Here is a 26147-nt window from a genome sequence, read left to right as displayed (position 1 = left end):
ATGATCATGACTATGATGTAACCCTTTTATGATATTAATGCAATGACAAGATTCCTCGATGGGGCTGCATCCCTACCCTCTCCTCTAACCCCCTCTATGTGATCTTAAGCTATTTTAAGAGACTTTCGCTACAAGAGATCAAGGCTGCTAAGTGTTCTGCTCCAAGCACTAGGCCGGCACACGCTAGATTCAAGCAATTGTCCTAGCTTGGGATTTGACCACGTGACAATGATGCTGAGATCAATGTCGTCTTCAAGATGAGTTGGATAATAAGAAGTGGCGATCAAGGAGTCCCTTGATATTGTAGATAATTCTACAGGCCTGACACATGAACAACTTCAAAACACTCTTTTGGAGAGCAAATCAAGGGTGGAGCAATTTCCCCACAAAGCAACAAAAGTTTGATTAGTTTTTTAGATATATTATGATTGATCGAGCACTTTTTTCTCTATCTTTCTACTAGTTTCTTGTATTATTCTTTCATATCTACTTCATTCAGTAATTATACATCACCAAGAGATTTGGATCTGACTCTTCCTATGAGTGACACATTTAGCATACTAGATATGGATGACAATTTAGCCTTATCCTATTATGATGCGTTAGGTTTATCCGTAATCATGATATGGGATTAATAATCACTAATAACATGCTAATTTTCACAGTAATTTCATTCCCTTAATGTGTATATTCTCTTTGAAATTATCTTAAATCCATGTTATTGGAGTTTAAAATGTTTTTTCTCATTTCTAATGGATTTCCAATTTTTCTCTTTATGATATTTAAACATAATTTTCTGACATTATTTCATGAATAAAATAATTTCAAAATTCATAAAATATTTATTTACGTTTATTTAAACATTTTAAGGGGATAATTATAATTTAAATATGATATTCTGATTTTTCTGGATCTTGTAGTATTTTTATAGAATTTTCTAGAGTTAAATTCATAAAGATAATAATTCTATAATTTGGAAAATAAAATTTTTAATGTATTTAAATATTTCTAATGCACTAATTGAGTTTCTTTGTCCTAGAAGTTTGTGCCAGGATGGTAATCTTCCATACAACTCAGATGAGAGAGAAAATACAATGACTGAGATCGCTCCAAATCGAAATGATAATACCTAATGATCCAAAAGGATTTTCGGGCTGAAATTTTGAGGGTAGTTCCACATTTCCCTTCTCTATCCATCCACCATCCTGGATCTATAAATAGAACCCCAATCATTCTAAAATAGACACCCTTGGATTTTGTTCCTAATTATGATTAGCAAAGTGTTTTGCTCATTCAAAATCTCGTTTGGGTCCGTTCTTGGTTTCCAAGAGCAAAGGATTGAAGGAGCGATGTTCAGATCAAGACACGTGAAGAAAAAACACCACGCGGCCCATTGGGCACGTAACAACAAGGTTAGTGTGATCTTTGTCTTTTTTCAGCTCACATCTTTTTCCTTTTTCCTACGATATTATCACTAGTGGCCTAGGTTTCCAATCTCATGCACACCACCTTTAACTCTGATTTTTGTTGGCACGTATATCCTCTCATCGCCATCCACCTGTGACGGTAACATCATCATCACTCGCCCTTGTTCTGTTGTTCGTTGCTATGTGTCTTCATCATCTCCGTTGCAAACAGCATAGTATCTCTTTCATCCATTGCAATCCACTCACGTCCATCTCTGTCTGCCGTCACCCAGTAATCCCAAAGTGTCGGCTAAGGTATTTTAAAATTATAATAAATTAGTACTTTTCTACTATAAAGTCATATTACAATTCTCAAAATGATTCTATAAAATCTGAATAAATTAGGTGTAATAGGAATTATATTTTCTGACCTTCCTATAATTATTTAAATTAACTTTCACTAGTTTTCTTTTTCTAGATTAGATTTTTTCCTTAAATAAATATTAATATCCTAAGAAAATCAAAGATAAAATGTATTTATTCAATACTTTCTCTCTATGGATTCGACCCTTTCTTGCTCTATGATCCTGATGAATGATAGATGTTGTTGTATAAACCAGAAGACTTAAACGACATATTTAACCCTTATTTCTGGTTCATCAGGGATATAGTACATAAATAGTTCCCATCAGTTTGACCCAAGAATATATCAAACAAATTAACACCCTATTGCATCTTTGCATCCTTGAGGACAAACGATGGCATTTATTCATTTTTGCCTAACAATGGCACATATACATATTCTAAATGTATTCCATCTATTAAGCCTCACCTTATATTAATCATTAAAAAGCAAATTATGAAAAAAAATTAAGGGAGTGCCATAATACATATGAATAGGGTTTAGAACAGTGGTTAAATTCAATAAAGGCTTTATAAAAAATATTACTTGGGAAAATACTAATGAAATAATTTGTTACAAAATATAGTATAGCTTTTCTTAGAATGCTTTAAAATTTATCAAAATATGAAAATTAAAAATGAGAGGACAGTCATAGTTCTAAAATTTTTCATTGATTAATTATCGTCACTAAAAAATTAATTATAAAAGCATGCATAAATTACATGTTAAGTAATATACTTTGACCATGATATGAGATGTTTGGAAATATGAATTCACATAACTGAAGAAAAAAATACAAGCTGAATTCAAATCTATCATTGATGATTTAGATACATTCACAAACACAAAGGATTGCAGCCACAAAAAGCAGGAATAAAAAATGGAATTTTAATTATTTAATATTTTTGAAGATTATTTTATAGTTTTAGGAAATAAATATAATTTAATGCAAAGCAATTAGTGAAAAAATTTCAAAATAATTCTAAGAACGTGAGAAAATTCATAGAATAGCTATCCAAAATTCATAGAGTAGTTACCCTATTTGACCTAAATTATCCAAAATTCATAGAATAGTTTTAGAATTATTATGAATCTTATAACAGGAAATATTAAGGTATTATAGTTAAAATACCTTATTGTGTCGGTAGCATGATGGTTTGGAGTACGAGTGAGTGGAGCAGAGAGATATATAAAGATAAAGAAGGAAAGAGAGAGGGAGACGGAGACCACCATATTTGCGAGCTCCCACTTAACTTTGTTTTCAAGCAGAATGGGATCAAGGCACGAGTTATGATGGATTAAGGCACGAGAGTGTGGGCCACAGCAAGATATATAGAGAGGGAGGGAGGTAGGGAGAGAGAGAGAGAGAGAGAGAGAGAGAGATGGGAGACTACAATATCAAGGGGTTTCCACTTAAGTGCACAGTCAATAGAACATGGAACGCATGTTGAATGGTAATCCAAATTTACCTCTTTATTCAATTTAAACACATTTATTCAGTTATCTGATATATTGTTTCCTCCCAAATATCCTTCCATAATGTCTGCAACCGATCTCTGAGGGGACACACTGGACGAGACGACATCCAGAGACCCTATCAACCTTTTGTGCAAACTGTGAAGGCAGATTAGTATACATTTTATCCTGGTCCACATCTGTTTATTTAGATGGTCAAGTTCAACACTTGGAGAGATTTTGTGACTATATGAGCATCCAATGATAATATATATACAAGTCATTGGTAATTGTCTCTTGAGTCTCAATGCTAAAAAAAAGAAAACCAGGTATGATAAGTACAACAAGAAAGGTGATACGGGATTGACTGCTTGCCTGGCCCTTTAATCCTTTTAAATATCCTCATTGATTTCTCAGTGATTGACTGGCTCATGATGTTGCATGATGGGGGACAATCCGCAAGCTGAAGCGCCAGGTCAACCCATGCCGACACGTCAGCAACCACGTTGCGAAGTTCGAACTGACGAGAAGGACCCGGCGTTCAAGTACACAACATGAGGAGAAGGTGTCTCCAATTTTATTCCTCGCGTTTTTCTGAACTTTGTCGTTGTGTTTTTGTTTGGGGAGGGCCTCCGTGTTTTGGCCCTTCTGTCGTACTTCGAACTGCCTTTTACGCTCCGATTAGGGGTTTTCCCTAATTACGGGCCTCCCCTAGGGTTCCCTCTCTCCCACTATAAAAGGAGAAGAGATGCCCTAGAGGAGGAAGAAGAATTTTTTGAAGTTGATTAAGTTTTGCAGTTCGTTAGAATGGAGTCCCCTTGAAGGAGAAGAGAAAGCCGTCGCCCCCACGCCGCCGCCGCCACCGCCGCCAGTCGCCAATGTCTGCAGATCACTTCTATCGCGCCGGACTGTGCCGTTGCCGCGTCACCTCCGCTGCCCACGCCCGCTCGTCACCGTCACTCGCCTCTGGCCGTCCGTTGCCGCTCATCGTCACCGGACGCCCGCTGCCGACCGCCTGTCATCACGGCTTGCCCCAGGCTATTGCCGCCCGCCGAGCGCCGACACTCGGCGCGTCCGCCCGCCCCCCCGCCGTCAAGTGCACCTGCTCGGCGCCCTCTTCCGCGTCGCCGGAACGGCCGGCCGAGACGCCGTGGGACCCTAGGCGCTCAGCCGAGACTGAGTTGCCACCAGCGCCACAAGCCGAGTTGACTCAGTAGAAGGGAGGGAGGGGGGGTCGACCGATTCCCGCACTGAGTCAACTCATCCCGACTCGGTTTTAAGTGACCGGCGAGTGACGACCGAGTCGACTCACTGTCAACTCGGATTTAAGAAAGGGAAATCCCGGTAAATACTGGTATTTGGAGGGGTACGGTCATCATTTTTCCAACCGAGAAGGGGCTAGGGCATTCATCGATCAGGCGCCGCCGCCGCCATTCGCCGCCGTCGCAGCCGCCGCTCGCCGTTGCCGATCGCCTCCGGCCACAGCCGCCCATCGCTCGCCGCTGCTAGCCGCCTCCCGTCGTCGCTCACGCCACTCACGCTCTCCGGACGCCACCGTTGAATCCTCCGTGCTAGCCCTCCCGACGATCATTCCAGCTCGACCTCAGTCTCGCCGAGCCGGTCCGCCACGCCAACCAGGACTCGGCTTCGACCACCGCGACTACGGACTCTCGTCCGCAGGTCACGCCGCTAACCCATCTCGGGCGTCATTATTTCTTGCAATACTTTACTCACGTGCTCTACCTTCAGACCTTGCCTACGTCTTTTCCCGTATATTGGGTTCTGGGGTAGAATCTCCTCTTGTTTTCCCTGCTCACCTCCTTGCTTCCGGGATAGGTAGTTGGATCGAGGATACCCTCCACCACGGCGTCCGTCGATTGATCTAACGGGTCATTAGGAGTCGGATCATACGTGACACATACAGGAATCCTTCCAGGGCGCCGCTCTATTTCGGCTATCGCTGTACTTGTTATCTTTATAATGCGCATTCACGCATTACATATCGACATTCCCGCACGTTCGTCTCTGCCCTGCGTTGCAATTCGCGTCGTCGATCCCGGCTCTACGTGTTGCATCATTACACTTTCAAATGATTGTGCCATGTTCCCTCCCTTCACCAATTGGCATTGGGAACATCAATAACATCATCTGTAACTTTAGTGTGCAAGCTTTTCCCTACTTGTCTTCCTCTCTTCAACCTCACCGATCAAACATAAACACAGCTTGATATAAGTTGACATCTCTTCAAGTTCTTCACTTTAGGACAGTTTCTAAGAGAATGAGAAAAATAGAGAACTACGACGGGACAGTGCTTCTTTTGAAATGTAGGGTGAAGCGGGGTGGCGAAGCAATTTTTCAAGGTATCATGAAACTGTGACTTCATTTATTCTGAATTCTCTTCTCCACCTGTAATGTTTTGATATCCCTCCATTAGTATTGTGAATGATCTATGAGGGAATGCTATGAATGAAATAACATAAAGAGACTATTTAAAACATTTCCATTTTAACCACAAACATTGATTAATCAACATTTTACCATCATCCACTTATAGAATTTTATGTTTTTAAGACAACTAATTATCATTAATAAATAAATTTGAGGGACTTGTAAGTTTTTGGGCTCTCAATCTCATTGTATGATAAGTACGACAAGAAGGCGGATGCCTTGAATGCCAGCACGGCTATTTCTTTCCTAAAAATGTCATAGATGTCACTTAAACATATTCATGTATTTAGTTTTGTTTTAAATTTATTTTATAAATCCATTTTTTATTTCCATGATGCAGATTTTTTTAGCATATTATGCTCATGAAACCCAAAAAACTAATTTTAAGCCTAAAAATTTCATGCCATAAAGATCAGTATGCTCCATAGAAATGATTAATAATTAATTGGCCCGAATTCATGTGGTATTGAAGAATAAGCAGATTTGCAGAGCTTTGTGAGAGAAACAGACAGTAGTTCCTTTGGGCATCCACTAGGGGACTGCATTATCATCCCATTGACCCTTAAACTAACACCCTAAAGAGAGAGAGAGAGAGAGAGAGAGAGAGAGAGAAATTAATATCTCAGAGGAAACCAATCAATGAAAGAAAATGGAGAAATAGCATATTAAAAAATAAGTAAAACAGATTGATATTTTTAGGAAATAATTTAACGGATATTGAGTACTGATTTGACATCCATTATAATTGGGATATTTATATAATTATATTGATATAGTTGATGAGATTTTAAATACTTATAACTACATTATATAAAGATTTCCATGTACATAGCATTAAAGGCAATGATATAAGCTACATATGTCCATGGTGATCCATTAAGAGTAGGATAAAGCATGTAAAGTACATAAGGTTTGGCTCTTAACTATTTGATACCCCTTAACCCAATCTGAAATAATTATCTGAGATAATTAGCCGCTTTCAGCATTAATTATCTCAGATTGACTCAGTATGATACCTTGAAAAAGGGCATAAGGTATGACTCTTAACTATCTGAGATAATTTACCTCGAAAAATATAATAACTGCTATTCGTTTGAGGCACATATGTGCTGAAATATATTACACATATTTCTCATGTTTCTGATCTTGGGTTTCATTTTTCTTGCTCCTTTCTATGGGTCCACAGAGTTGAGTTCTTGAGGCCTGTAAGAATCTCAAACAGACGGAAAATTAAGTTTTTTACCAATCAGATGGAATTGAATCTGATTTTTGTTGTGTAGGACGCGAGCTGAAATGGTAGATAATTTTCAGAAATTAAAATTATTTCACATAATTTTTCTAGTACATGTATCCTGATACAATTTCAGGTTCTGATCGCGAGATAAATAATTCAAGAAATTGGAAAGTGATCCAATTGAATGCAAAGCACAAAAACATAAGTGCAAGCAAAAAATTCAAGGAAAAGAATTCTTGACAACAATTCCTACCAGTCACCCGTTCATTTCCCGGAAGAGTTTACTGCTGAAAGAGGCTATCGCATTTTCTTCTCACTTCTCAAGATCAATGTCCATCAAATTTCAGCATTTATATATAAAAACTCCGCATCCGACCTATTCCATCTGATTACGACATGAGATCTGGAATATATGGTGAATTGCATCAAAACAGGGAGACCTCTCTCTATCGATTCACTATCTACGCTCAAACAGACGTTAATCGAGTCAAAAGTCTGTCGCAGAAGGAAATTATTTGCGTTTGATTCATGCAGAGGGTATGTAAAGCGTCGGGGAATCAGATAAATTCCATGAGGAACCTGGAAAGGGCTCGCCAAGGCCGAGCTCCACAACTGCAGCGATCACACGCAGATGCGAAAGAATGCGATATTCGCTTCCAGACGGCGGATCTGCTCCGAAAAACCTGTAAAATCGGATAGAGACGAAGAACAGACGGCTAGATTGAACGATCGACGGTCGACGAGATTGGGGATGGCGGGTTCTCCCTCACTGCTGTACCAGCAAAGCGGCCAAACTACCGACCATATCGAATTCAGATCTACAAGCGCTGTTTTAATTATCTGGAGCAATTATTGGCCCAGTATCATGCAATTATTGGCCCAATATCATGCAACTGGGCCATAACAAGCCCGCATACATACATACATACATACATACATACATACATACATACATACATACATACATACATACATACATACATACATACATACATACATTACATACATTACATACATACATACATACATACATTACATACATACACATACATACATGCATGCATACATACATACATATATATATATATATATACATACATACATACACGTGTATAGATCCATACATACATGATATACATACATGCATACATACATACATATATACATACATACACGTGTATAGATCCATACATACATGATATACATACATGCATACATACATACATATATACATACATACACGTGTATAGATCCATACATACATGATATACATACATGCATACATACATACATATATACATACATACACGTGTATAGATCCATACATACATGATATACATGCGTGCATACATACATACATATATACATACATACACGTGTATAGATCCATAGATACATGATATACATACATGCATACATACATACATACATACACATATACATGCATATGTACATACATTCACACATGCATACATATATAGATACGCACTTGTATAGATCCATACATACATGACTCACATCGATGCATACATACGCACATAGATACACACACATGCACGGATGCATGTATGCATGCATACACGCATGATTACATACATGAATAAATACATGCATGCATATGTATGTAAATGCATACATACACTCATGCATGCATTTATACATACATGACATACATCCATGCATGCATGACGTACATCGCTGCATACATGCTTACTTCCATAAATACATGACATACGTTCATGCATACATGCATGACAGACATCCATGCATCCACGCGTAATCTCCCCTGGGGTCATAAGTTTTGTTTTATGTAAATGGTAGGTCAACGTCCATTTATTATTAATCCAGAAAAGGATAATGACTCTTTAGTCCGGTTTAAACAAAGGCGTGAAGCAGCATTACCAAAGCAGCCGCCTTATTTTTCTGACGTGGACCCATCGAAGTTTCTGTCAAGTAAATCCAAACCGCCACTTATGATGGTGGGGAATCTGACACGTGGCACGGATCTGACCGTCCATATCTCTCTACGTGTCTACGTCTCGTCTCGTTCCGCAAGCGACGTCGACCCCATCCCGACGGTCAGAAACGGATAATTCTGTGGGAGAAGAGACTCTTCACGAGTATCTTTATTCATTTATTTTCAATAAAACGTCAAACGTCAGCCAAATTATTGGTGTTTTCGTCACACTTGATCAAGTTGCGAGCTTTTTTTAATTATCATGCGTATGAAGGGCGAAATCGGAAGACTGTTGATCCCGTCACCCGCCCACGGATAATTCACAGATAAATATCAATATTTTATTACATTTTAAATTAATTTTGGCGCAGTTAAATGATCGAATTGCCCTCACTGGACCAAAAAATGAGTAAATGTAACTCATCTTCAATAAAATATCCTGAGATGGTCAATGACGAGAGAAACCTTACCTGCATCGCCCGTGGAATAATAACGTTCTACGAGAATGACGTATATTTATGCTCGCTCCACGCCTGCAAACCCATCTGAGCATCGCTAGACTCGTCGTGGGTATCAGGGGAGATGTTTCTTGAGCAAAGCATTAACAAAGTAGACGACAAAGGAAATGATCAAAAGAAGCCCAACCATATAAAATCCAACGTTAAATGAGGACTGTTGGGAGAAAATAGATAGCAGCCCCCCTCCGTCATAGTAAATACTAAAATACCCTCAGTCCCGACCGTTATCTGCTGTGGCGCCACGCCGCGCGGAGGAAACGCCCAAGACCCCGTATCAACGTCCGTGGAGCATCCGCTTTGTTTTCTTTGACCGAAGAGAGAGAAAGATAGAGATAGAGAGAGAGTAGAGAGAGGGATAGAAGAGAGAAGAGAGGAGAAAGAAAGGGCGAGAACGACACATATAATAGAAAAAAGTAGAGAGAGAAGAAAGAAGAGAGAGAGAGAGCGTGGAATAATATAGGGGAAAGAGGAGGGAGAGATAATAGAGAAAAAGAGGAGAGAGACGGATAATAGAAAAGAAAGAGGAGAGGGACAGGGAGCGAGGAAGCGTCGAGATGCGGATTATAGAATAAAAAGAGGATAGATTGATAGATAGATAGATAGATATATAGAGATAGAGGAATAAGCGAGAAAAAATAGGAGAGAAAGAGAGAGAGAGATATATAGATAGAGAGAGAGGGTTAAAAAATAAAAAAAGGAAAGAGAGAGAGAGATAATAGAGAGAAAAAAGGAGATGGAGATTGAGCGAGGGACAAGCTAGGAAAAAAGGAGAGAGACGTAGAGAGAAGGATAAGCGAGAAAAAAGGAGAATAAAATAGGAGAGAGAGATAGAGAGATTGGGATAAACGAGAAAAAAATAGGAGAGAGAGATAGAGAGATCGGGATAAACGAGAAAAAAATAGGAGAGAGAGATAGAGAGATCGGGATAAACGAGAAAAAAATAGGAGAGAGAGATAGAGAGAGAGGGATAAAGGAGAGAGAGATGGAGAGAGTGGGATAAACGACAAAAAATAGGGGAGAGAGATAAAGAGTGGGATAAACGACAAAAAAATAGGAGAGAGAGATAGAGAGAGGGATAAAAGAGAAAAAGGAGAGAGAGAGATAGATAGATAGAGAGAGGGATGAGCGAGGAAAAAAAGGAGAGAGAGACATAGAAAGAGAGAGGAATAATCGAGAAAAAATAAGAGAGCTCTATAGATAGAGAGAGAAATAAGCGAGAAAGAATAAGAGAGCTCTATAGATAGAGAGAGAAATAAGCGAGAAAAAAACAGAGAGATAGATAGATAGATAGAGGGAGAGAAGATGGTCGAGAAAAAAATAGGATAGAGAGAGAGAGAGAGAGAGAGAGCAAGATCGCGAGGCTGTCCTCGTTCCTCCTCTTTCCCTCCCCGCCTCATGGTGGAGTGATCATCGATTTCTTCCTCTCCACTCCACTCGGCGCGTATATATACATGTCCGCCATCCCCGCCTCGCTCCGCCATTCCCCCCATCTCCCCCCCCCCTTCCGCCTTACCCTTCGCCGCTCCGCACCGCCCATGGCCCCCAGCGTCGCCGCCCCCTGCAAGATCGCCCCCCCCCTCCTCCTCGTCCACCACCCCCCCGCCGGCGACTCGGACCACGACGCGGACCCCGTGTGGGCCAGCCTCCGCGCCGAGGCCGAGGCCGACGCCGACGCCGAGCCCGCCCTCCACACCTTCTACCACGCCGCCGTGCTCTCCCACCGCTGCCTCGAGACCGCCCTCGCCGCGCTCCTCGCCCGCAAGCTCGCCAAGGACAGCGAGATCTCCGCCCCCGCCCTCTTCGCCGTCTTCTCCGACGCCTTCGCCGCCGACCCCGCCGTCCGCCGCGCCATCCGCGCCGACCTCGTCGCCATCCGCGAGCGCGACCCCGCCTGCGAGGCCGCCGTCCGCGGCTTCCTCTTCTTCAAGGGCTTCCACGCGCTGCAGGCCCAGCGCGCCGCCCACCACCTCTGGAAGAGGAAGCGCCGGGTCATGGCGCTGTTCCTGCAGAGCAGGATATCCGAGGTCTTCGCCGTGGATATCCACCCCGGCGCCAGGGTCGGGGAGGGGGTGCTGCTGGACCACGCTACCGGGGTCGTCGTCGGCGAGACGGCCGTCGTCGGGGACGATGTGTCGATCCTGCACAACGTCACGCTCGGGGGGACGGGGAAGGAGACGGGGGACCGTCATCCGAAGATCGGGGACGGGGTGCTGGTCGGGGCCGGGACGCAGATTCTCGGCAACGTCGTCGTCGGGGCCGGCGCCAAGGTCGGGGCCGGCTCCGTCGTGCTGAAGAGCGTGCCGCCCCGGTCCACCGCGGTCGGGAACCCCGCGCGGTTGATCGGCGGGAGGCTCGATGACGTGCCCGGCCGCACCATGGATCACACCTCCTGGTCCGACTACGTCATCTGATCTTCTTCTTCCTTCCCTTCCCTTCCTCTGACTGCGAGCGCACGGTGAGTCCACTTTTTTTATGCTTGGGTTGTTTTTTCCACCCCCCCACTATATCCCCGTAACAAATATTATACCGACTTTCTTAAACCAGCAATAATTAAACTCTCTCTCTCTCTCTCTCTCTAGATTTATCTCAGGCGGCACCGCCACTGGTGGCCGTTCGAATTATCTGGAACAAGGCTGCAGGAAAAACGGGAAATAATTAGAAATTATTAGAAAAACTTTTCTTAGAACTAGTTTAATCTTGAGGGAGAGGACATGTTTCGTCAAGATACATCCCTGCCTTAGTCCTTACTCCTTAGAAATGATTAAAAAAAAATTTCTTAAAGCTAGTTTAATATTTAGAATACATCGAGAAATTCGTTGTTTTTAGGAAATATTAGGAAAATCCGTTGTCAATCTTATAGAACGGATACCCTTTTTAGGTTATAGGATCTAAATGATTAAAAATGACAGAGTGGGTGACTGTAAAGGATTAAAAAAAACTCTGAAAGCTAGTTCAATTTTTTGGGAGAGGACATATTTCGTCCAGATATATCGAGAAATTCATTATTCTCCTTTTTCTCTTTTTCTAACTTATCACTCGCCATAGGAAAGTATAAAAAAGAAGCAAAAAGAACAAAAAATAGGAAAATTAGTTCTCCATCGTACAGGACTGGTACGCATTTTTGATCTACCAGTAAAATAGATGAACATCACAGTAGATAAATCCATAAACTATTTATTCTATTAGTCCACATTTCTCTCCAAACGAATGGAATTTCTCCAAATCTAGATAAATATTTCTGATTTCCTCCCTTTCTGGTCAAGTCAACTATAATTAATTGCACGCGGAAAGGGATTTTCACTTGGATTCATGATGCAAAAAAAGGGGATTATAAAGATAAATTATGCTATGTATATATTTAAGCCTCATCTAATTTGGTGTTGAAATTGAATGAGATGTCTCGTTCAGAAAACAAAAATATGATTAGAATTCTACGGAATCGAATGTAGATTGGAATACTTACATGATCCGATTACCACGAAGACGAAGAAGCCGAGGACGATTGGCCCAACAGGGTAATCTTTTCCTTTCTTGGTCGTTGTTTCAGGAACAGATCCTCTTTTCGTGATGTTCTTCTGAAATTTGGCCACCTTCCTGTCCGCCAGGCGCTTCGATGTCGTCTGCCCAAATGCAAAGCCGATTTCAATATTAGAACAATGAATTGGCGATCCAATCTGGACTAGAACATCCATGATGCATGAAAATATTTTTAAAAAGGTAAGAAAAAATCAATGTAGAAACTACACTCTGATCAAGTCCTGGTTTTGAACTCCAACTTAACCAAGAACATTTAATCAAATTTATCTAATATTAATGAAATTGTCCTCGAGAAATTCCAAAAAAGCCGATTCATTTCGGCAAAGAAATGGCGATTCATTTCCTCTGATAAATCCTTGGGTTAGAACACCACATTTCAGCAAGAAAAGGCAAAAAAATTCAAGTTTTATTTAAATTTCTCACTGGTAATTAATTAAATTTTTCCTGTGGTCCTTCAAGGCAAAAGTCGCCCCAAAAGAACTTTAACAGCACTCCAACGAGAATAGCTAAAAATACCGAAATCGTAGAAGTTCATAACTGTAACAGAAAAAATAAAATATTTTCAAAAGAAATTTTCAGGTGTAGCTGTGATGAATTACCGCTAGTTCCACGCTATAAAAGATTAGTCATATTAGAAAAAATTCGATTATTACTAATTAATAAGGTGGCAGACTTGTTGCTTAAGGACATCACATTCGCCACAATCATGTAGATTAAAATATTCCGAATCGCATTCTCAAGTGGTATTTTTACGTATTCTCCCATCCACGAGATCAAAATAAGAATCTCGACCTACGTTTTTTTCTCTCGAAACGATTTATGAAGATTATAGATATTTCTTTCAAATATAAACAAAGAATAAGCAAAAGTCACGAAGAAAAACGATTGAAATAAATAACCATACAAAAGGTCAAAGCGGTTGCACTTTGAGAAACGTTGTTTTAAGAATATGGAAGAAACGTCGTCAGTTTTCATAAAGACTAGGTCTGCGGCAGTACATTCTCGAAGAAACCCGGCTCATCTAGATCGCAACTTTCCAGGCTTACCGAGCGAACATCCTCCGAAATGCGGCAAACCAACACGAACCCAAATCACATTTCACATATATGAAAGGAAAAACAAAACAAAAATCATCAGATGTAAGCCAAGATCTTGAGCTGAAACAATCAAGCACGCGGGAAGCTACAACTCTAAAGCCATCAGGATCCCAAATTTCGACGAAAATTTCGTCGCGCGCCTAAATTTCGTAGATCCGAAAGACCAGACGCCTCAGATCTACATCCTCCCTCGGTATCCCCAAAACAACCCCAAATCAAACGATAAATTCATCCAAATTTCAGTCACATTACACAACAAAAGAAGGATTTCCTGAATAAAATTACAAGATCTTACCATATCGTCGAGGAAGAGAGATTGGGAAGGCGCTTTTCGTCTAGATCAAGCAGACAACGCGGCAGATATACGCCGATCTTCGAGCCGAGTGTTTATATAGCAACGAACATCTCTTTTTTCATATAAACCCTTCATAAAAGTATTACTTCAGAGTATGGCGAAACGCTTCCCATATTGTAAAAAAGGGGTAAACGAAGAGAGAGTATCAAAACTACGATGTAGACACAATAAATATTATTTTGGGCTTTATTTGAAAGCTGAGGAAAGTCCACATATTTTGACTGAGTCAACGGCTAGTAGATCAACCAATCACAGACGGCCAGCTGGCACGCGTCAATAGAACGCGTACCCCAGTCAAAAACAGGTCACATTCACACGTATTGTTAGGTTTCTTTCAAAAACAGGCAAAAAGCTCAGTTTTTTTAAGATAAATAGAGAAATTTTAGTGGACTAGAGATATCAAGTTTGGAATATTTTGATAAGCGAGAATGAACACTTTATGAAATGTTTTGGATAAGGGTTAAAACCCATCATTTGGATTTGAGACTTATAAAGGTGTCATTCCAAATGATAATATAAAAGTTAAAGACCAAGATAAAAAAAGTTGTATGTCTAGTTTATTTCAAGAAATTTCTGTGTTTTTGTTGCCAGTTCTCCTTGCTCCTGTTATTGAGTTTAACTTTATCATATTTTTGTTTTAGTTAAATGAGATATCATTGCATGCTCCCATTAAAGCTTTTGATGAATTCTTTCTGATTTCATGCCTGGACTTTGTCTTGCACCTTGTGGATGTACTCTTAAAAAGGTAAAATAAGGAGTCAAGGTGGAATGTAAGGGCCCAGTGTGATTCAAGAATTAAGCCAAAACGTTTTGTTGAATTAGGTGATTAAAGAGTGATATGATGATGTATCCTCTGGTTGGTGTCTCCGAGTATTAGGTCGATTATACAATAAAAACTACATAAATATATGTATAAATCTAGTATTAATACAATTAGTTTGCTTAATTATCTTGACTGAATTTTTAAGAGAACGCTTGATATCATGAGAAATGGGTAGAGTTTAAGAATTTTCGGAGAAACAGAGGACCAGCGTTGAAGAAGATTTATGAATAATGAAGTCCAATTTCAGGGTTTTCTGAAGTGTGGAAAAGGACCTTATAGATAATTTGTGTCTGAGATCTGTTCTCAACTATTTAAAGAGAGATTAGCAAAGAAACAATAAGAAAGTGAGAGGAGAATAGACTTGAAGGTGAAAAGCATTTAAAGAGAAAGTGTCAAAGTGGATAAATACTAAAGAGGGCATCCCCAACTCATCTGGTGTGATATTAAATGTATACAACAGTGGGGCTTGAAGTCTTTATGATGAACTTATAGATTCACTATTCTTTGATCCTGCTTTCTAGTTATTCATTGAGGAAATGCCAGTCCAAGTCATCATGCTTTAACCAATCATTATAAATTAGTGTATGATATGGTCCATCTGGGGGTCTATGAATGGAAAAAGGCCAAACAGCAGCCCAACCCGGACAAGGGGGCCAAATCCACATCAAAATCTACTTAAGCCGCACCTCTATGGAGGTTAGCGCAGGAAACCACATTGGGATTTCTCGCCCTCCCTCTCAAGTATATTGCAGGGATGCGGACGGGATGGTTTTCTCATCCCAGGACGAGAAAAACTGTCCCGTCCAATGGTATGGACGAAAGACGGGATGAAAATTCATCCCGGTGACTAACGAACGGGATGGTTTTCGTCTGGGGGGACAAAAAAACTGTCCGTCTGGACGTCTCGGACGAATACTGGACGAAAAACTGCCGAGTTCACATCCGACGGTCGAGATGTAGCCATGTGGCCTCAAGATGACAATTTGCATCAAAGTATCTGTATTTTTACGTGACTGCAAACCGACGCCGCTCAGAAATAATTGTACACATGTCCCGCCACATTCTCTCCCCTCTGTATTTCCCTTAAAAGTTTTGAAAAATCCTTATTAATTCAATGATACCTTGGAATTATTTTTCTTGGATATTTACACCTGCTACATGCGACCGAGAGCTGTTTTGCGGACATATATGCAATGAACTTTGGAAAACGGTACGTAAAAAATGCTAACATACCTTTGATTAAATTTAAAAAATAAAATGGGGTTTTTTCCGTACGGGATGAGGGACGTGGCGGTTTTTCCCCAGGACGGTAAGAAAATTCGTCCCGGGAGGACTGGACGGGACTGTTTTCGTACCGTTGGACGAAAAATTTGTCTTTCGTCCCTGCTCTGAATCTGGACATCAGACGGGATGAAATTAGTCCCGTCCTGTCCATCGTCCATGTCTGGGACGATCCGGAACTATACTCTCAAGTAATTCCCTCCTCTTCCTGACATGGTCGTGATTCCGATTCCTGAGCACTCGCAGGCTGACGTTATTCCCCCTGTCAAGCAGGACTATTTGTCGGCAATCCTTCGCCATCCTCTCACCATTCCAACTCTCTACCCAGGAATTTCGCATCTATCCTCTCATTGAACACATCCTTTCGTAGAAATCATGAATACAACTGAGATTCGATCACACCTCAGACCAGGGAGAGTATCAGCTTATGGGACAGATCAACAAACAATCTAGTGTTTTAAGCTCATATCTCAATAACACAAGGTATATTGTGATATCCAGTTGGAACACTAGTCAGTCTAGATCTCTATTTGCCAATAATACTGAATGTGGACCTGAAAGCTTCTGTTGGTGCTAATACCTACTTCCCGTCTCACCAATTGAGACATAATACCTAATTATGCATCTGCATTTTTTCCTGAACAGATGTCCAATGCATTATAACAACCATCATCATCGTCAACTTCAACATCATAATAGTAGTAATAATCATCTTCCTCTTTTGATGATGATGTTGATGATGATAATAATGATGATGAGAAATCCACACATTGTCTACTTAAAGTAAGCAGATACCTTGACTTTTAAGTGAAGAAGAAGAAACTTGAGATAGTGTGATCTATGAACATGAATTTTTTTGCCTTCTACATCAACCACAATGAAAAATCCATCATGGGCACCGGCATCGCCTTCATCATGACAATCAAGTTTGGTTCTCGGTTGAAATTTTTTTCATGTAGTAAAACCATCTCTTTCCTGAGCAGATGTCAGAAGTGCATCCTCATCATTATCATCATCATTTTAATGACGTCAGGTTACCCATCTAAGCATAGTTGCATCGCCAAGGTCGATGTCGAATGCCCATCATCATCATCATCCGCAGCAGCAGCAGCACAATTCTATGTTAGATGCTGACCGTCCATCATTATCACCATCATATCTCAGACATTAGCTCATCATCCTTGGTGCCACCAGATGCATGCTGACCCATCACAAGAGCAGTCAACATAAGCTTGCCAGCATCAGGAAAAGCCCTATGCTGCATCAGAATGCTCTCCACGGATGATACCGTCCCCTTGATGATCATATCCTTTCCCAGAAGAGGCAACACATCATCAAATCCACCATCATAGACCTCCGCATTTGGCCCATAACAGATCCGGGATGCCTGAAAAAGATATGTTCCACTTAAGAAGTCTGTGATCATCTCATCAGACCATCCCTCGGCCGTCAGATCCTGGTGGATGTCCTGCCAGTTGTCCTGATCGGCGACGTTCATCCAGCACTCGCACAGGAGGCTTTTGTTTGATGCCCGAAAAGCCGAAGTCGTCCAAGCGAAGATTTCAAATGTTCTTAAAATTAAGCTTTTCTGGGTCTTTGACTTATCCAGGCAGAGCTCAATCAGTTTCTTAGGATCAAGGAGTTTGCTGAATATTAACTTGGCTTCAACATTATCGAACTGGGTCGCAATTTTACCCTGCAGTGATGTGCGATTTGAAATAAAAATAAAAATGAGCTGGCGACAAAACTAGAAATGGAATCAATATTTGTTTTGATAAGGATTTGATGTTTCAAATATCTTTCATACTAACCTGAAGCCCCAGTAAATGCAACTCCGCCTCTACCCGCTGCATGTTTTGATAAGAGCTCGCGTCTCCACCTGAAAAATGGATAAAATATGAAAAAAGTTTTTTAAAAAGTACTTATGCGCGTATCTGGATTATTCTTGCCCGAGAATAATGCAAGCATTACTATGGAATTGTGGTGATCAAGAAGGAAGTAAGGTTGAATTTTAAGGTTTAATAAAAAAAACTACGGAATCCTTTGTTCCATTTTAGGAAATTGCAGTTCAAACCAGCTCCAAAGGATTGTCAAAGGAAGAAAAGAGAATAAGCTACAACCGTTCAATTTGTTTTATTATTTATAAGAAGTTCCTACCTGCTGCAGCTGCGGCGATCTTTGAGAGGTTGAGATGTCGCCTCCGGTCAGAGAGAGAGAGTTCTGGCCTTGTTTTCACTGTGTCAGAGGATTCTTCGGCCATTAAAGAGAAATCATTATCTTGAGAAAGAGCCAATGCGTAAAGATTTTCCGAAGCAGAGGAAAATCGGTTCATGAATATCTCGTGAATCCATATTAAGTCTTTATGCCGCTGTAGAAAAATAAGCAACTCTTCCTGGAACTCTTCACCAAGCCTCAGAAGGATCGAAAACCGTCCCTGGCTGTAAAACTTGTCAAACACGAAGTAGCTGAAGCCTCCTTGTGGACCCATGCTTTCTCGCTGCGTTTAAAATTTGTCTTAGAAGGGCATGGACATTAATACAAATAAATTTTAGACGAGTATTATACCATGAGCTTCCGGAGAAGATCAGTGTTGTCGAGGTCGAAACAAATGTCCCAAAGCGTTTGGTAACCAGCATGGCGTTTGGCAATTGAAAGGAGATGTAGAGAAGCTTCCTCGAGTAATGATCTTCTGAGATCTGGATCCTGTATTCCAGAAGCTTCCTGAGAGTTTGGAGATCATCAGACAGCGATATGATAGTGAGAACAATTTACATGACTAATGATCAAGAAACTCAAGAGATTTTTGTTATTAACCAAGTGAATGAGTAAGCGTCTTGTCGTTGCCACATATCTTGATCATGATGATGACGATGACAAAGTCCTCATCGTCATCGTCCATACCAATTGGGCACTCCGGGATGATGAGGATGTCAAATTGCTCATTGTCATCATACTTGTCATTAGTCTACGCCAGGATGATGATGATAATGACAAAATCATCATCGTCATTGTCCTTTGTCCAAGACTATGATGACAGTGGCAAAATAATCATCATCATCCTAGAGGTGCACAACAACGTGAATGATGATGATGGAGAGATAAATCCATTCCTCTGCCCGCTGCACAAAGACAAATCATCATTGTCCAAGCCTACTCATCGGAGACTGGATGCCAATACGTTGATGAAATTGTCATCAACATCGTAGTCTGCAACTAGGATGATAATGATGAAATCATTACCATCATCGTCACACACCATAATCATAATGAAGACGACGATTACTGGATGACAATGACAAGTTCGTCCTAGGATGGCAAACACTGTGAGGTGCAGCTCTAGAGAATTGGGCCATTAGTCTTCTTGCTGGCAATCTTATGTCTAATTGGTGAAAAGTGGTCAATGTAATGTTACCTGACATTTGTTATCGACAAAATCTTTCAGCTGTTGATAAAGGGTACAGAGAATCTCATCCCTTCTTCTGCAGTACTCTTCTAATAGAGCTTTGTAATCCTCTCCACGTCCCATTTTCGCAGCAAGGAAGGAACTGTATCCGTCCAGTAACACTTCAGACAATCTTTCCAGACAAGACGACAGATCAAGCTTCGAAGATTTATCAATGATATTTGATTCATCTAAATACTGAATTATAAGGGAAACAATGCTCCACAATCCGGATCTAACAACAGATTCGCAGGTCCATTGATTTAACCCATCGAGAGAAGGATACCAAGCTTGATGGTCATTTCTGTATCGGATGGCAGAAAGAGTAATACTGGTGCACGCATTAGATATTTCACATGTCCTCTGGATCTGGCTCCTAAGAGAGCGCTTCTGGTCAATTATAAACTGAAGACTATGAGACAAATAGTAGAACAGCTCTTCAAGCTCAGAGACGCGGCTGTAGAAAACTTCAGCATTATCTCGATCCATAAGAAGAACAGCATTGCGGCGGGCCTTTTCACCGACAAGCTGGATGAGATCCCAAAGAGAGCTCGTCGAATCACTCAAAGATGGAGATGATGGTGAATCACTTCCACCTGACCTGTTCTGGCTAATCTGGTTCTGCAGTTCTCTCAGTTTAATCATGCTGCAAAGCTTTTCCCCGTGCTCCAAAATAATTTGCAAAGATGCCCCTGTAAATTTTTTTTTGAAGAAGATTTCCCTGTCAGTTGATAAGATTGGCGATTCATATATTTAACCAGAAGAACTTTTTCACGACTGAAAATTATGAGAAACGATTCTTTTTTTTGAGCAAAAACGTTTGAACGAAGCCTGTGTCATTTCTAAGGTGAGACTATATACTATGAAAGCAAAAAACTGACAAACATAGATTGAAAGAAAATTACGAGACTGTTAGCTAAGGGAAAATTCCTTTTCCATACATTTATTGTTGCACTTCATTTACATTGTTATACCTTTCTATATTTTTCGACCTGTTCTAGAAGACACACTAAGTGTAGCCCTTTTTTTTCTTTAAAGAACTAAGTGTAGCCCATCTTAGTACTCCGTACACACAGGGTTTGTGGGTTGAGATAAGAGTAATGAAGCATCATTCTTCATTCTCCACTTGTTGGCTAGGGCTACGCTTTAAGCCTCTAAGTTTGCCAGAGAGAATAACCAAAATTAAAATAGAACTCGTAAACAGAAAAGAGGAAAGCAACATACCCTGCAATATTAATTGACTGGAGATCCATACAGTTAACCAAAATAACTATTTAAGAATGAAAATCTTAAAGTTATGAGAAAATACTCTTTTGTCGGAGCAAAACTTTTGAACTAAGCCTATGCCATCGCTCAGGAGTTATTACCAATTAAACTAAGAACCCATCTTAAAAATCGTACGAGAGAATGCAAGTATTTACCTTGTCGGGAACAAAGCTCCTCGTGGCACTTAGACAATGCAAGAAACTGCAGGAACCGTTTATGTTTTTGCTGTTTTTCTAAAAGCTGGGAAGTAAAAACTGCGGAAGCCAATAAGTCTGAGCCTCTGTTAGTCGTCCAATGCTTGGCAAGAGTATCAACAATAGACTGGCTCATGCGAACAAACACATTCACTGAACCATTTTTGTCAAACGCCCCGTTCTTTTTAAGTTTCTCGAGAACACCCTCAACTTTGCCTGTCGCAACAAAATCTTGAAAAAGAATATTCAACAAAGCTTCTGCTTCCTCATCTTGAGCAGTAAGTACCGCACTATTTGCCACCTTTAAGACACGATCATCACTATCTTCTCTATTAAAAACCACATTTTGAGGAACTGCCCAAATCCCAGCCTTCTCTGTCAAAACAACCCAATCGACTTCTTCAATAGTAGAAGCATCTACGACTTTCCCAGCATCCCAGGGTAACTCAAATTGATATAGTTTGGCAGAATCTTTGCCATGAGTTTTTGCCAAGGTTGCTGTTCCAGATTTAGAAAGTATGAAAACCGACCCCGGCGGTCTTTCACCAACACGAAGCCTCATTGAGAGTAAAATCTCCTCATCTTCTACTCGTCCCTTGGGAATTAACACATCGAGGGTTCCTTGCTTCTCTAGAATACCCTCGTTAGTTAGGCTATAGTCTTCTGATGAACTTTCAAACCCAGGTTTATATTGCAGTGTCAAAAGAGAATACTGCGTGTAACTTGAGCTGCCCTTGTATAGCGTAGCAACAAGGACCTTAAATATTTTTCCGCTGCTATCAACCTGCATATCCAACGGAAGTACAAGATTCTTCTCATCCAAATCTTTCTTTATATCATTCATCAGCTCATGGGAAAAGAGTTCAGTGATGTGGCCACCGCTGGCTAGTACAACGTTCCAGCATTGGATTTCATGATCAGTCAACAGAAAGAACTGTCTTTGAAGTTGTCCTGGCATTTTATGCTGGAGCCGCCACAATAACGACTTAGCATAAGCAGTCTTTACTGGAAAACACGGAATCACACTTGAAATTTTTTCTCTGATTATCATTGATGGACTGCAACAAAAGCGCCAGAGCTCCCCATCACACCTCAAAGAGAGTCCAACGCATTCGTACTCAGTGTTTGGAATTGGGCAAGCAAGCAACGAGTTGAAGAGTTTACTCTCGAATCTAAGATTGTTTCCTCGCTGACTTGTTTCTCGATCTTCTGTACGAGGTATGCTAAAGACTGGCTTGTTTAAAATGTCAGAAAATATATCGACCCAATAAATCACAGCACCCGTTTCTTGGCAACAGGCCACCAAGCCGACAGACAATCCTTCACCTAAAATGTTTTTTGGTTCTTCAATTGACTTGCCCCAATCAACGAATGATATCAGCAACCGACATTTATTAAAGTTTGTTTCGTTTTCCTTGTTAGAGATATCAAGGACAACACATTGCTTTAAACCAGGAGATGGTATCAAGTTCCAGATGAAAATCTGACTCCCGCAGACTATCCACGTTAGAGACAAGTCCTTTTCAATGCCACCATACAAAGCTGCATGGTATTATAATCAGAATTAGCTTGAATAATACTATAAAATAGAAGCAAAAGTACCAACCAGCCCTATTTTTTTGTCCGACTAGAGCATCACGAACTGCCTGAGGAAATTCTGCAACAAATACAGGTTGAGAGCGATCTGCATTAGCTTCCTTGTAGGTCGATGTTGACGAGGGAATCCTAGAAAAATTAGGAAATTTTACTCTTCAGAACGATAGCCAGAATCTGAATTTTCAAGGAGCTCAGATAATAAACAGAAGAAGACAAATAAAACACTTCCCGAGCTAAGAAAAGACTTCGTGACCAAAACAGCTGATGTCACCCCCGGCTTTTTTTTTTCTATTACTGAACTGGCCCCTTTTATCTTTTATTAGGGTTTGAAAAAACAAACTCTCTACTCTCACAAACTGAACAATTCGGAATAAATACTGGATACAGATGCATTGGCCTAGGCCCATTACACGCACCAAGAAAGAAATATGTTTTGTATGATCGAATTCACTAAACCGTACGAGTACAAAAAAAATCAATTCGCCCAGAAAATACTGTTAAAAATCAACTAATGGATGGCGAAAATGGATGGCGCTGGAATAGCCTCATCCTAAAAATCGACTAGCCCTGAAAATGGATGGCGCTGAAGCGCGGGACCCACACCCTGCCGTCGGGGCGATGGGCAGGCCCCGATGAGTAGGAGGGCGCGGCGGCTGCCACGAAGCCTGGGGCGCGAGCCCGGGCACGGCGGCCGCCGCAAAGCCTGGGGCGCGAGCCCGGGCGGAGCGGCCGTTGGTACAGATCTCGGTGGTAGTAGCAAATATTAAAAAAAAAAGCCTCATCCTAAAATACTGTTAAAACATTTCCCCAGCTAGGATAAGATTGTGCGACCAAAGAAGCAAATAAATGGTTCAGAGCTCAAAAATGCCAGAAAGAATGACTAGAGAAAGAAAATAAAAGGAACATCCTTAATGGATACGTCACCGGTAGTCATGTATCAGAGGCACAAACAAATATCATGATACTGGGATTAAATGAATCAGTAGCAAAGCACAATAAGAGAAATCGTTGAGAAAGACCAGTGATGGAGCAAATAAGAGAGATAATGTCCAGATGGAGGAGTCGACTGCTGGATAGGTATGGGGTTCTTGAATCATTCATGCTACTGTATTTCCCAACACCTGATCCCATGGCTACTGCAGGAGCTACATCATCGCATGCAGTCAAGATCAGAATGAAGAACAACATTTAATCGTGATCCCCCAGCCAGATTGCTATCCAATGTGAGAAATAATTCTCTACATCAATCTCATCACGACTACTATTGTTGGGCGTAAAAAAAATAATCACGACTTAGATTAATTAGCACATTATAATCATGATACTGAAACGACGCTCTGATTTTGCAGCCGAGACATGTAATGCAATATCACACAAAAATCGTACACAATAAGTTATGATAACTCGTTAAGAGCACAAAACAGAAGCATAACAGATAGTAAATAGCACAATTTTACGATGATACAGTAAGGATGAGCTGATGATGCGGCCAAGACATGCACTGCAATATCGTACAAAAAATCATTCCCAGTTATTAGTGATGACTCGTTAGGGATCTCAAAACAAAAGCATACCCAATTACTAGTGATGACTCGTAAGGAAACAAGAAACAAAAGCATAACAAATATTAAATTTTACCATTTTAAAGCGATACCATAAGGATGATCTGATGCAGCAGCCGATATATGTGATATAATGTAACACAAAAATCATACCCAATTATTTATGATAAGCCGTTAAGAACCGCAGAACATAATCACAAATGCGATTAATCAGAGCGAGATTACCACGATACAGTAAAGATGATCGGATGTTACAGCCGAGACAGTAGACGCAATCTCCCACAAAATTACCCTCAAAATCTTGTTGAGAAGCAAATTTGTCAAAACTAGATCATCAGAATATCGCCAACCAGCTAACATTTTGAACTTTCTGTAACTAAACGGCCCAGAATCTGTTTCAGAAACGAAAGCGAAATCCACGCATACCTAGCCAGAACAGACAGGCGAGATCCCCACGGTGCCGGAGTGCCCGTAGCCGGGCGAGGGGGCCCCAAACCTTCGGCAAACGGCGTTGAAGGAGATCCCGGCGCCTCCCCCCCTTGAACATTGCTCCTCCGATGCCGAAATTGGGATTTTTTCGCCGCCGGAGTGAACATTGCGCATCAAATTCAGCTGAAAAACTCTTCTATGCGATCGAATAGCGCAGATCAACCGCGAATTTCCCTCTGAACGTAGGGTTTTTGAGAGCGAGGGAGACTCCAGTTTGAACTAGAAGACCAGTCCAGTCAAATGTTTAGCCTATTAATAGTTGGCCCGGTATGGTTACACTTTGTAATTGGGCCGGCCCATTTACCTTGGAAAATATTTTCTTTATTACTGTTTCATTTTTTTTACAAAATCTTCAACTGACATTAAAAATTAAATATTTTTGCCTACAACAAGGATGACATTGTAAATTAAGGGTTTAAATATGGACTAGCACGGTGATGCTAACTTAAAGGGTGAAAATCATAACACTGTGAAGGTTCCTATTCACTTGAGTCTTGCCTCTCGTGAATGAAACCACTTATGACAGTCTGATTGCACGGCCTAGAAATCATATGCGAGAATCGTTTCCTTTTTTCTATTTGCAATTATATTTAATAGTAAGTCAGCTATTTTATCTCATGTTCATTACTGTGACAAAACTTCAAAGGCAAACACGTGGAGGTGAGGACATTGTGTTTTTTATTTGTGTTTGGCCACAGCAATTAAATTTTGCTTCAATTACTTTGTGCATGCATTATGCAGTATATTTTTTTTATTTTTCTTGACACACATATTCCATGGGCATTGTGCCACTTTGACTGTATTTATCTCTACCTTGTTGCATATCCTTTACGAACCCATGGTTAGTGAGGTGGATGATTTCCATACTCTTCATTGAAATCATTGCATGATATACGGCATAGAGATTAGTTATTATTTTTTAAAACATTTCATTGGACAATGCATCAGTAATGAATAATTTGATCCAATTATGTGTTGTCACCAAATATATGATATTGCTTATAAGCAAACTCGGATTGAGGGATAAAATTTACAGTTCATATGTCTATGCCATGCATTATCTATTTGTATGTTTTAAATTTTA

General features: G+C 40.6%; 3 protein-coding genes and 1 long non-coding RNA gene across 7 annotated transcripts; 1 reads left to right on the top strand and 3 right to left on the bottom strand.

The window, feature by feature from the left end:
- Positions 1 to 5472: 5472 nt before the first annotated feature.
- On the bottom strand, positions 5473 to 8140 carry LOC144712254 (uncharacterized). Of its 3 annotated transcripts, none has more exons than XR_013583756.1 (2): positions 7200 to 8140; positions 5473 to 5670 (listed from the first exon to the last, which is right to left on the bottom strand). It is a non-coding gene; the product is annotated as an uncharacterized LOC144712254 (long non-coding RNA). The 3 variants fall into 3 exon arrangements; XR_013583755.1 differs by lacking the exon at positions 5473 to 5670 and adding an exon at positions 6750 to 7000; XR_013583754.1 differs by lacking the exon at positions 5473 to 5670 and adding an exon at positions 6750 to 6915.
- Positions 8141 to 10941: 2801 nt separating this feature from the next.
- Positions 10942 to 11981, top strand: LOC144712225 (putative serine acetyltransferase 1). Its single transcript, XM_078586438.1, has one exon. The coding sequence runs from the start codon at positions 10957 to 10959 to the stop codon at positions 11830 to 11832; it is 876 nt and encodes a 291-aa protein (XP_078442564.1). The 5' UTR covers positions 10942 to 10956; the 3' UTR covers positions 11833 to 11981.
- LOC144712226 (uncharacterized) lies at positions 11934 to 14502 on the bottom strand. The gene is made up of 3 exons (XM_078586439.1): positions 14351 to 14502; positions 12885 to 13041; positions 11934 to 12054 (listed from the first exon to the last, which is right to left on the bottom strand). The coding sequence occupies exons 1-3, from the start codon at positions 14351 to 14353 to the stop codon at positions 12008 to 12010; spliced, it is 207 nt and encodes a 68-aa protein (XP_078442565.1). The 5' UTR covers positions 14354 to 14502; the 3' UTR covers positions 11934 to 12007.
- A 2820-nt stretch (positions 14503 to 17322) lies between these two features.
- LOC144711939 (Nucleoporin, Nup133/Nup155-like protein) lies at positions 17323 to 25271 on the bottom strand. Of its 2 annotated transcripts, none has more exons than XM_078586098.1 (8): positions 25001 to 25271; positions 23023 to 23141; positions 21378 to 22958; positions 19927 to 20648; positions 19080 to 19235; positions 18672 to 19011; positions 18326 to 18393; positions 17323 to 18210 (listed from the first exon to the last, which is right to left on the bottom strand). In XM_078586098.1, the coding sequence occupies exons 1-8, from the start codon at positions 25168 to 25170 to the stop codon at positions 17668 to 17670; spliced, it is 3699 nt and encodes a 1232-aa protein (XP_078442224.1). In that variant the 5' UTR covers positions 25171 to 25271; the 3' UTR covers positions 17323 to 17667. The 2 variants fall into 2 exon arrangements, with proteins under 2 accessions (XP_078442224.1, XP_078442225.1); XM_078586099.1 differs by having other exon boundaries at positions 23023 to 23073.
- Between the last annotated feature and the right edge of the window lie 876 nt (positions 25272 to 26147).

Source organism: Wolffia australiana, chromosome 14 (genome assembly GCF_029677425.1).
Source record: "Wolffia australiana isolate 7733 chromosome 14, ASM2967742v1".
Lineage (NCBI taxonomy): Eukaryota > Viridiplantae > Streptophyta > Magnoliopsida > Alismatales > Araceae > Wolffia > Wolffia australiana.
Note: the sequence above shows the minus strand (reverse complement) of the source record. Positions and strands in the feature narration are given on the sequence as shown.